This window comes from Nomascus leucogenys, chromosome 22a (assembly GCF_006542625.1).
Source record: "Nomascus leucogenys isolate Asia chromosome 22a, Asia_NLE_v1, whole genome shotgun sequence".
Taxonomy (NCBI): domain Eukaryota; kingdom Metazoa; phylum Chordata; class Mammalia; order Primates; family Hylobatidae; genus Nomascus; species Nomascus leucogenys.
The window spans coordinates 113,022,093-113,034,806 of NC_044402.1; the positions used below are offsets into that span (position 1 = coordinate 113,022,093).

Here is a 12,714-nt window from a genome sequence, read left to right on the forward strand (position 1 = left end):
GTTAATACCAAATTGCTGCGGACTCGGAGCGGGGTCCCCCAGTGGCAGAGGCTGAACCAGACAGCCCCCAGTAGGTCGCCTCGTAGAAATTCCTCTCGGCTAAGCCTGCATGTCGGTCGCCAATGCCTTTGAATGGGTCAATGTGCATAATCAACCCATTGAGGGAAAAATATGAAGTGACTCGAAGTGGGGAGGGAGATAAAAAGAGATGTATCTAAGAGGCCGCTTGGAATCTCAAGTCCGTGTTGGTGTGATTCCGGAGGTGGCTGGAGCGCGGGACCTGGTATGCGTGAAGAATTTCGGAGTAATTGGTAGGGTGCAAACGGCCAGCACAAACGCCGCAATGTGCCATTCGAAGGTCATTTTTAAAGGCTCGATAATTGTAACTTGTTATTTACTAGGCAAAGGAGGCGGCGGCGGCGGCGGGGGCGGAGCGGGAAAACTACAGCTCGCTGTTTTCTTGGTGAGGTCAGAAGGACAGCCTCCGGGAGCCTAAAGCGCTCCCTATCGCCACCCCCGGGGTCTTTATCACCTCAAGCTACTTCCCACGCTCCAGTCACCATCCCCGGATGGTTTCGGAAATCTCCCAGGCTCTCCAAAAGGCACCCCTTGGCCACGTCAGACATCGGTGCTCCTCAGACCTCTCCCGTCCCACTTTCATCCCCAGGAAACTCAAGTGTCAGAAACTTTGAGCTCCATTGAACTGCAGGTGCTGTCATTAGTCCTGCAAGCCGTGGCGCGCCAGCCCCGCCACGCTGCCTCTCGGGGTCAATTAGCCCTTTGCCTGCCCAGGTACCTGGGGCTCGAGCTCTCCAGCCAGCAGTGGCCGCGCACCCATCGCCGCCGCCGCTTGCGCCTCGGGTGGATCCAGTGACCCGCAGGCTCGGCAGCCCGGCCAGGCAGTAAACAGACAAGTTTGAAGGACTCCGGCCAATAGCAAGTTGAACTACAGGAAGAACTCTTCCCGGAGCCAAACACGGCAACGGACGGGAAGGCCGGGCTTCTAGCTCAAGTGTGCCAAGCCTTTTTTTTTTTTTGAGGTCAGGCAGGCGAGCAAGCGCCCCTCAAGTCAATGGGGAGAGGGCTCCGGGAAGCTGGCCGAAGAGGCCCAGAGCTCCGGGCCCCGGACCGAGGCGCGCCCGCCTGCTGCACTCCGGCTGCCCGGGCTGGGCGCGAGTTGCGTCTGACCCCACAAGGCTCGGGCGACTGGGGGCGCAGCGGTCGCCAGCAGCACACACAGGTGCAAAGCCCGGCTCTCTGAGCGCCACTCTCCACCGCCCTTCGGGCTCGGCTCGGGAGAGGCCCAGCCAGCACCGCCCCAGGACCGCAGCCCCGGCGGTGCGGGTTCTTCCCTCGAGGACCCAGACAGGGACAGAAGAGTCTCCTCTGACTGGGGATTTGGGTCTCCCATGTCCCGAAAAACAGGCGCCACCACAAGGGATCCCGCTTAGGCTCCCACACAAAACCCTCCGGAAAGAAAAACGGGGTTGAGAGAAAAGAGGGGCTCAGAGTGATTTTTCACGATAAATAAAGCACATGCACATATACAGGGTTAAGTTTCAAATGGAAAGAGGGGCGACCGAAAGCCCAGGGAAGAGGCCCCGGTCAAGCGGTCCCTCCACGCCTCCCGGGATGGGTGAAAAGGGCAGGGGAGCCACTCGAGGCAGCCCCGCCGGCGGCTGCAGGTTCGGCGACCGGAGTGCCAGAAGTAACCCACCTGACTGAGAATCGCTGGGCTGGACGGTCCCCGCCGCCACGAGAAGGCTCACCCAGACCCAAAGTCCTGTTGCTGGCTTCATTTTTTGGAAGTCTCAGACGCCGTGCTGAAAATTACATGTCCAAATGGCATATCCCCCTTTCGGGCACGCGGAGGAGATCCCCCAGCCGGGCGCGCGTGGGGGTGCGAGGGGGGCGGGCGCGGCGCGCGCGGTGTAGCGACTCCCAGAGCGGGCAACCGCGTCCGCGCCCGCGGGTCCAGGGCCAGGGCCCGAGGAGGGGGCGAGTGTGCGTGCGAGTGTGAGCGCGTGTGTGCGCGTGTGGGAGTGTGCTCGGTGTGTGCGCTTGGCGCTCTGGGCCGGACTGTGCAGCTATTTCCCCGCGTGAGCCTTCGCTTGCTCGCTCCCTCCTCACTTTCTCTCTCTCTCACTGGTTGGTCAACAATAAAAAAGGAAGGGGGGCGAAAGGTTTCCAAAAAAAGTTGATTGCAAAGAGGCGGTAGGTTTCCGGCCTCTCCCTGCAGCCGGGCTATGTTCTGCTCCTTCTTCAGTTTCCTTGCACCTCCAGTCCAAATCGGGAGGGGAGCGGGGCGGGGGGAGCTTCTCGCTTCTCCCCGGATCCCGTTCTTCTTTTTCCTGTCAGCTTTCCTCACACTTGTCCGGCGGCTGCGGTAATTAAAGCTCCGAGCGTCATTTCCAGCGCTCCGCGGTCTCCAGCTGCAGCCCACAGAGAAATTAATAAGACTCCAGGAAAAAAAAAAAAAAAAAAAAAAAGGTGCGGGGGGCGGTGGGAATAAAACAACCCTCCACGCAACCAGGCCGGCTCTGCTCAGCCGCGCAAACCCCGCCCATGCTCTGACCCAACTAGCCACGCCCTTCCCCCCCCAAAGGGAAATCTTATTGGCTCAGCCACTCCCCAAAATCGTGGGCCTCCGGAGTTGGGAAAACACCTGTCAGGGAAAGGGAGGCTCTTGGTGGGGGCAGGGGAAGCTGGATTTAAAGGGCTCACCGAAGCCATGCACTGAAGCACTCGTCTTCCCTCCCTGGCAGAGGGCTGGGACAGCTGGCCTGCTACGTGGAGAGACCATCGGAGGGCCGCTTAAGGAAAAGATTTTTTTTTTTTTTTTGAACAAGAAAGTCAGCATTTTCTCCGTTGCCCCACGATGCTCATCTACAGACAGGACTTTCCCTAGAAATAAAAGAAAAGTCAATGTTGCTTTCAGCAAAAAGCCTCCGCCCGCAGCACTCTGCCACTCATGGTCCACAATTAGAAAGTACTTTAAAAGTGTGTACAGTAAGTAACTGGTAGCCCCTGCGGATTAGGTAGTGGTAGGGTATAATCACCGCCCCGCCTCCCGCCCCCAGTTATGCCATCTCTCCGGTTACTCCTACATTTCCAAACTGACCAATATTGAGCCAAACTAAAATTTCACATTTATAAAGCCATATCCTTTGATTTTTAGATTTTATGGTTTTTTTCACCTTTGGAGTTCATTCTTATTAAGCAGATTCTAGTCCAAAGCCACTGATTTGATCTTAAAGGGCCAGAAATTGTCCCCAGGCTGAAAGAATTTAAAGAGGCCACATCAGAACATAATTAACCTTAAATGATTCTGTTTATTCTACAGTAGACCCAGCTTTAGGCCCCTTCCTTGTCCTCACTCTGCACATTCATGGTCCCTAACCCGGAGGTCATTGCTAGTTACGAAAGTCTCTGACCTTTTCTGAATCTAAAATATTCTGGGACTGGGTCATTTCAATGTATATATCCCTTGCCTTTTACAGCTCTGAAACCGCACCCTGACAAGGGCCAGAATCTCCTGGGGGTAGTTATTGGTTTGCTATTTGTACAGGCATTCTGTGTACGAATCACTTTCCTTTTTTGGTTTTTCTAGAAGCAGCAAATATATAAATAAAAAGTATCAGGGGAGCTTAAAAATCAAACCACCCTGCCTTTCATTTGGGACCTTGATCTCCATTTCCCAGTCTCTTATCTATAGCCCCATTCCTTAAGAATTTCCATGGAGCTGAGAACGATAGGAAGTACAGATGCCTGAAGCCTGAAGCTTTCCCTTTCTTAGACCCACAGCAAATAACAGGCTCCATGAAGACGCCAAACAAGCTGAGCATGCGGTTTTTACCAGAAGCAGCCTAGGGCAGGGAGGAACCAAGCCTAGAGCAGATGACGGAGATTTGACCAGAATGGTACTGACTGCAGGAGAACTGTGCACACTGCTCTTTGGGATTATCTTTTTTTCTTTTCTTTTTTTATTACTCTTTCTCTCTGTTTTCTCTTCTTTCAATCAGTCTCTTCTCATTCTCCTTGTCTTAAATCCTTTTGAAATTCTCAGGCACCTCTCTTCCATAAAAGCTACTTCTTTTCAAAACTTACTTTCTGTCCCTAGAATGACAATTTAAATGAGAAAAACATCTTGTTTTTGTAAAAGTTTAAGTCTCTGTAGTTAAAAAAAAAAAAAAAGTCTGGTTTCTGATGCCAATTATCTTGCACTAAGTGAAGGAATGGGCCAGGTGTGGTGGCTCATGCTTGTAATTCTAGCATTTTGGGAGGCTGAAGTGGGAGGATCCCTTGAGGCCAGAAGTTCCAGACCAACCTGGGCAACATAGTGAGACCTCATCGCTACCATTTTTTTTTCTTTTTTAATGAGCTAGGTATGGTGGTGCATACCTGTAGTCTTAGCTATTGGGAGGCTGAGATGGGATAGAATTGCTTGAGCCCAGGAGTTAGTATTTACAGTGAGCTATGATCATGCCACTGCACTCCAACCTGGGAGATAGAGCAAGACCCTATCTCCAAAAAAAAAAAAAAGAAAAAGAAAACAAAGACAAAGTGAATAAATGAATTGCATATTTTTGCTTAAATTGTAGGGCAAAAACTTCATGGCCTGAATATTTTGGATTTTTTTTATAGTTGTGCCAATTATGTTAGTTTTTGTTCCCCCGTCAATTTTATAGCTTTTCTATAACAGAATATCTTCTATATGCCCTGGTCTCACCCATATCTTCTATAATAATTCTTGACAAATGAGGATTTTCCATTAATACTCATTGGTTTAAAAAAACACTTAGTATATATTTTTGCGGATACTAAACAGCCCAAACAAAGTATTCACCTATTAAATTACCCAACATACCCACAGTTTCCCTCTAATTCTGTTTGTTCTGCCTTGATCTCCATTTTACTCATTGTAACATTGAAACAACAATTTTAGATATGTGGCCACAGATGGGTATCTGAACAGCAGCCTATAAAATGATTTGACATCAAAGCTTTCACCAAAAAAAGCATGATATATTTGATGGTGCCTTGTCTACCCAATCAGATTCCAGCTCAGATAATTTGAAATGTAGACAGAAAGGTAGTACCCTGTATGGGCAAGCCAAAGGATGAGAAAGAAGCCATGAGCTAGAGTCAAGAATCAGTTATTTCAGTGTCTACCGTCATTTGCTTCCCATCTCATCTAAGTCATTACAAGAAACAAATACCAGAGTAGGGAATATTTACTAGCTGATGTAGGATGTAGAAAGGACATAATACTTGGATTGTTAGAGGCCAAGATGGATCTCTGTATTTCTTTACTTTTCCATGTAGCTTGATAATAAATCCCTATTAGGGGACCTAACTAGAATGTGTTGCTGTTACTCACAACCTGCATAAAAATTATGTGGGGAACACAATGTGTTACTTAGCAAGCCATGGATGAATACCTGGAATTACCTGCTGACTGCCCGTTTTCTAGAAACAGCCCTTTCCTCAGTTCTACATGTTTAACTTGGATCTACCTCCATGCTACAACAACCCCCACTCCCTGGCTCTAAGTTGGATCGCTCAAAACACCAAGTTGAACCAAGTAAAATGCCTTGCTCACTGTTAATTGGATGGGACTTCCACTGAGTCCTTTATCTGGTGTTTTTGTGAATGAAATAAAGAGTTTATATCCAGTCTTTCATGGATAGCTTTTGAGATCTAAAACTCGACATCTAGTTTTTCTTTCCTTCTATATGGGAATAACCAGGCCATGGTAAGAATGAAGCTACTGTTTGAAAGAATCAAAATCTCAGATGGATCTGGAGAATATTCAAGCTCTTCCTGTGGGTTAGTTGTTCATGTCCCCTTTTGCCTTAAGCTAGTTCAATTTTCATTTTTGTTACCTGAAATCAGAACAATGTGAAATGGGACTAGAACTTCTCCAACTTGAGAGAGATCATAGAGGTCATTATGCCCTTGAGAACGATATCTTGCTATGGCCCATATTCTTTTGTTTTCCTTCCAGATCTCTCACACTTTCCCTTGGTTGGAGCTGTAACCCCAATATAGAGATGGCTTTGTCCTGTGATGCTCTTTCATATCCCCTTCTCCTCTTCATTTCTTCCATTATTAACAGAATTCAAGGAGAGTCTTGACATAATGAGTGACAGAATGCTGCTGTTTGGAGAAAGGAACACAGTGAACTCAGAATTCAGTGTAAAATTATTATACATCCCTGACTTTGTCCCAGAGTCTTATAGTTCATTCCAATCTTCAGCTTGTTTCTAAGACTTCCCTAAAGGTCATATTAGAGCTTGCTGCTGTAAATATTTTGTCATCGGCCATAAATATAAATTTGGGACAAATGTCAAGTAAGAAAAGAAAACAAGACTCTATTACAAATCATTTATCTTCTCAACATTTACAAATATATAATTATAATTTCACTTCTTGTGCCTTATCTTCCTCCTCATCTTTCTAAGTCATCTTGTGATCATGAGCAATTCAATTCATATACCTGTGCCCATTTCCTCACCTTTAAAGGAAGGGCTTGTTACATCCCAAATCTAATACTTTATGAGTCTCTGATTTACTCTTCATCTACTAAGTGCTTGTCAAAATTCCCATATACTTTAATTTTCTTTTACATTCCTTCTTCTTTACTCCCACTCACCCCCACACACATCTTCATGTGGGACACCAGATGAACACACCTTAAACTATCATTCTTAAACTATCTATCAATCATATACTGTATCATTTGATATATCAAATATCATTTGATATAATATATCAAATATCATTTGATATAGGCTGCTATATCAAATACCATTGACTGGGTGGCTTAAACAGCAAACATTTATTTCTCACAATTCTGGAGGCCGAGAAGTCCAAGATCAAGTTGCTAGCTGATTTGGTTCCTGGTGAGGACCCTCTTCTGGTTTGCAGATAGGCTCCTTCTTGCGATATCTTCACATGGCAGGGAGAGACAGAGAGAGAGACAGAGAGAGAATGAGAATCACTCCCCTGTTTCTTTGTTTAAGATCACTAATCCCATTCATGAAGGTTCCACCCTCATGATATAATTAGCCAAAACCCTATGTCCAAATACTATCAGATGGAGGATTAGGACTTCAAGATGTGAATTTCGGGATACACAAATATTCAGTTCATAGCAAGGCCTTAGGAAAATGTGCAGATAAGCTCACTTCTGTATTACTGAGAATTGATCAAGAATTGGGCTCTTTACCACTCTTTTAGCCAAGGAGAAACTGGTAAATACCAACCAGTTTCAGCATTATGATAATCAAGCAGATGACAGACACAGTGGTGGTAGATTTTGCTTGTTATTAATAGTTTGTTGACTTAGCATTTGAAATAACACCTTTCCTCTTAACCCTCTGAGTTCTGGAATTCTCTGATATTTTTGTGACATTCAATGTTTCAAGGCCAAAAACAACCACTGAAAAATTCAAATATGTCTTAAATGCACAAATACAGGTTAACTTAAAAAATCCTTTTGTTGCTTTAATTTAATATTCAAAGAGGATGTTCCCAAGATTATTTTACTTTTGGTTAGTAAGCGTTGTTTTCTTCTATGTGCATGATTGAGCCTTAATTTTTTAAGTGCTAAGGAGGAGTGACTGAACATAAATCAATCAAATCTGTTTTGCTTTTATGTCCATTTACCAATGCCTGTCCAAGTTCTTATGGACATTTTTGATTTGTGGTTGAAACTATAAAACAATTTAAGACCTATGGAAAGAGTAATGTTTTCCAAAAAGATTATGCAGAAAGATTTTTCTAGTAAAATATTTTTCTGTTGTGTATCTGTTTTATATGTTTTCTTAAAACCAAGATATTGTGATCCATGTAGCTTTTTGTACTGCTATGTAAGCTTAAAGAGAAAGAAAACCTCCAATAGCAGTTGCCAATTAAAAACTAGAAAGAAAAGAGACATTTCTCCTTTTTGCTTTTCTGTATATTTAAAACTAAGTTACACAGGAGGTTACTTACTGAGGCTATGAGAGTTGAGGTTACTTTTTAAGGTCTGGCCTGAAATCTATATCAAGATAAAGTTTACTAGTTTCTTTCTCAGGTAGCATCTTATGTTCCACTTCTTTCCTTTTATATTCTTAACTCTGCAAAGGGTCTAATCATGTTATAATTAATACATCAATTGATCAAAAGAGTCTAAAATTAAATTTACTATGCACCTTAAAATGGATGTTATTTTGACTAGGGTCACAAAGAGCTCTTAGAATTTTTCTTGAACTCCTGCCAAATGGTCAACCAGAGTAATCCTTTAGAAACCATGTATTTCTTCTCAGGTTTGCATAGGAATGGATGAATCTTCGAAGTTTCAGAAAAAGGATTCTTAAGAGTTCAGAAAGTATCCTAAACTTGTCAAGTCCTTTTCTTTTCACATTTTAATTGTATTTCCTCCTTGCTTGATCAATTACCTCTTAGTATAATCCAGTTCTCTTTTCTTTGCTGCAGTTCTCCAATTTTTTGGCATCTACCCTTATCAAGCCTCTCCTTGTCTCTGAAAAATCTGTCATGAGGTCCAAGACATCTGGAAGATTCTCTTCTTGGTCCTGGCCCCAAGTAAATCACAATTTTCTACATTCCAGGGTTATACACTTCAGAGAATATTTCATGTTCTAAAACATTTAATACTGCAATTCACCAGGGGAGAGGGCCCAGAAGAAAAGCTGCTAGAATTATTAAATCTCACAAAGCAATATAAGATAATTTTTTAAAGTCAGAAGTTAAACTGATTATATTTGATAAGAGAGAAAACACTAATAATAAATGATGTGTGGAGGTATTTATGTATTTTCTTCAGAAGGATAGTTATTAATTTATGTTGATAGACTGATACATGTTTTCCCTTTTGACTTGTCATAAAGGTCCATAGGACTAGAAAAACAAACACTCGTTGGCATATCTTTTCTCTGATGTTGTATTAGTCTGTTTTCACACTGCTATAAATAACTGCCCAAGACTGGGTAATTTATAAAGGAAAGAGGTTTAATTGACTCACAGTTCTACAGGGCTGGGAAGACCTCAGGAAACTTACAATCATGGTGGAAGGGAAAACGAACACATCCTGCTTCACATGGCAGCAGCAGAGAGAAGTGCAGAGTAAAGGCAGGGAAAAGACCCATATAAAACCATCAGATCTCGTGAGAACTCACGCACTGTCACGAGAACAGCATAGAGGTAACTGTCCCCATGATTCAATTACCTCCCACCAGGTCCTCCCATGACATCTGGGGATTGTGGGAACTACAATTCAAGATGAGATTTGGGTGGAGACACAGCTAAACCATATCAGATGTCATAGATTATCATTTAGGAAATCCATCCATGACTATAGTTTGATTCACATTCAGCTTTGAATATTTAAATTGCTAATACAACAAATATCTTAGTAATGTGCTACTCTATCAAAGCAATATGGCAGTGAAAGATACAAATATCCCAAAACCTGAAAATACTTTTATTAACAGAGGGAAAGGCCAGGCTGGGCAATATTTTGAATATGAGGTAAGAATATCTACATTTACAAAAATAATTTTATTAAGGAAAAAAGTCTAAAGCTATATAAAATTAAAGACTTTTTTGCTCAATTAACGAGCTATAATTGGGACCATTTATTAAACAATTTTTAAGTAATACTTTCTCAAATACCAAGTCTATTTAAAATCATTGTACTAATAGTAGGTAATGCCATTTTATGTACTGATCATTTCTGGTGTTCTATGATGAGCCTAACTTACTTTTAAGATAAACCCAATTTATAAACAATTGATATTGCTTTGTGTAATTGTGGCATGAAGAAACCTTCCACTAGATCCTTTTTTGTAATATTTATCTACATTGTATAAAGTATTGCCATTAACAAACTTGTGACTTTTATGTATATTTTTAAGAAAATTATATTATCAGGTTTTATTACAATGTAAGTTATTAATAGTTATAGTAATACATGCATACTGACTTCACATTCTTTCTATGTAGTCATTTTGGGTAAACACTGATAGAGAAAGAAAAATGTTCCTTGTCTAATCAAATACTGGAAGAAAAGAAAACAATTGCAATAATTTATTGTTTATTAGAATGGGAGAGTAGGAGAGATCTGCTTTATGGAGTTTAATGTGACTTTGCTAAATGAATACTTTTAGGCAAACAGAATTACTAATTGTCTGACTGCGTTTACTTTTCATTCCATTTAGTAACTTCCAAACACATTGGAGAAGATGTTATGTATGATACTGAAAATATGGTAATTGTAGATGTTTTCTGTCTCTCCAGTATTCTTTTCAGGATAATGTCATGTTTTTTGCATCATGACTCTCACAGAATATTACTTAAAGAGAGTGAATCAACGTCAGTATTTACCACTAAAAAGTAAATAAATAAAATAAAATAAAATGATTTATGTCTTAACATGACTACATTTAAGAATAACCTTACCTCTTTGTATTTGCTGTGAGATGTTAGTAACATATATGTACTTATATGTAATAGATACAATTTTACCCAATATTTTGCCATAAAATGGAAAAACTACTTTCTACTTTCTTCTAATTAATTGGCATTCATTCCAAAGCCTTCTGCCAGTTTGGTATGGCACTGACATTTTAAAAATCCCAAAGTAAATATTTCTCGAGGTAATATGACCTCTTCTCATTACTCTTTCACACACTTACCTCCTGAAGTATTTATGTTTTTGAAATAAAATAATTATGTTACATTATATTTTTAAATGAGGAAGAAAGCAAACATAAGTATTTTTAAATAAGTATTTAAAATGAGTACCTTTTAAAAAATGTATTGAGTACAGAATTTCATTACAGTATGTGAAAGCCAGAAAATATCAACGATACCAAAGTGTTAATTACAAAGCCAATCAAGAGACAGACTATAAAGGTATTATATTTTAAAATAACAAGAAAAAGTAGATGTTTCAGGTCATTAAAACCTTTCATACATGTATGCAAAGGTATTATAAATTCAAATTTATGACTAGAAAGGGTCTTCCTGATAAAACTCACCTACCTGTTTTCTAAAGATGGTTGAAATGAATAGTGGAAATTTACTGCTAATGTAAAATTAGCACTTTTATTTTTTTAACCACATAACTAAAATCAACATAGCTAGCAAGATAAAAATAATTTCAAATATTTAAATAGGAACTGTGGCTCTATCTGCCTTTCAGTAAATAATGACTAATTGTCCTAGCTAAATCTATACCTTCAAGATAGGAAGGCACAGATACTGCAAAGATACTGAGGTTGGTACTCATTCCAGTGGCCTTCACTGTACATTAATCAAAAATGTTTGCTATGCAAATCTTGTCATACAAAGCAATTATGGTTGTTCCTAAACTGACCTCATGTTTATTTATTACTTCAGCATTTTAATCCCAAATCTTGTATGAACTTTTCAAATACAAACAATTTTTATGTTACTTTTTAAAGGTACAAAATACAGCTATTTTTAATTTATTTGTGCCTAGTATAAATGAAGAAGCTGTGTAACTCTCAATCTGCAATGCAGTGCTTAGTGAGTCTGAATAATATTCCAGTGACTGTTCATGCAAACTATTTTCACCCCAGGGTCTTTGTTAGGATGAAGAGGCCCTTCTAATAGCTTGAGGCCATGACACCCTGTTTGGTCTTACTCTGCAACATTAGCTGATAACTAATGGAGACTGTCAGCTACAGTACACTAAGCAGGAAAAAAAAGTATTTTTGTAGCAGGATAGTGAAAGTAAAATATACCAAAAAATTCATTGCTAACCATTTACATATTTTCTCAACTTTACCTGCCCTCGCCAAGTGCAACTCATCTACAAAAAAGTGCATTCATCAAGAGAAATAGTTCAGGAGCATAAATCCACAGTCATTAATAGCAATAATGCTCTTTAACTGTCTAATATTATATTGCCACAGGAATTCCCACTTTCTGATTTCTGGCTGAGCAACAGTGGCATCCAGTGGCCAGATAATTGTTTTCACGATTAAAGCATCCTCAGAAGTTCGGACTAACACTAAATGCTTCAGATATATTTAGCCTGAGCAAAGGAATTTAACTAGGAAAAGCAAATCAAAAGCCTCTGTTTCCAAAGCAACCCTGGATCAAATCTAGGTCATGAGATTTGGTCCTGATGACTACTGGCAATCTCTCCAACACCCCTTAATAACTTCAATTTACAGTACCTGTTAACCGTCTATTGTGTATATTCATGTGGAATATCAATAGACACAGCAAATGGTTAACAGATACCCTAAATTCATATATTTATATTCATAATATATGAATATACATATTCATATATATACATTTTTCCCCTGAAGATTGGACTCAAGTTTTCTTACAAGAGCTCTAATATAGGCACATTAAGTACTGATTCTACACTACTAATCCTGTCCTACAGAGCAGAGTGAGAAAGTGCAATGATAAAATGGTTCCCAGCATCATAGAGTTTACAACTGAAGTAATCTGATTAATTTGTCCATGTCACCTGTAAAGAAAACTTGTCACCAATAGTGGCTACTTTTAACCTAACACAGAATAGCAGTATAAAAACCTTCTAAGAGATATGCCATCTTCTTTATTCTTTATTTCAACTTCAGTTTTAGGAAGTAATGCAAGCTTAAGACATAATGTAAAAGGCTACAAAGCAGAAAATTCAAAATAGAAATTCACTCCATGGCACTA

At 40.7% G+C, this 12,714-nt stretch overlaps 1 protein-coding gene across 2 annotated transcripts in view; it reads right to left on the reverse strand.

The window, feature by feature from the left end:
- ERBB4 (erb-b2 receptor tyrosine kinase 4) overlaps positions 1 to 2,561 on the reverse strand; it is a 1,163,189-nt gene extending 1,160,628 nt beyond the window's left edge. For both annotated transcript variants that reach the window (XM_003254031.3, XM_003254029.3), the window contains exon 1: positions 1,718 to 2,561. In XM_003254031.3, the coding sequence (XP_003254079.1) occupies positions 1,718 to 1,799 (82 nt within the window). In that variant the 5' untranslated portion in view covers positions 1,800 to 2,561. The remainder of the gene's footprint in view (positions 1 to 1,717) is intronic.
- Positions 2,562 to 12,714: the final 10,153 nt, after the last annotated feature.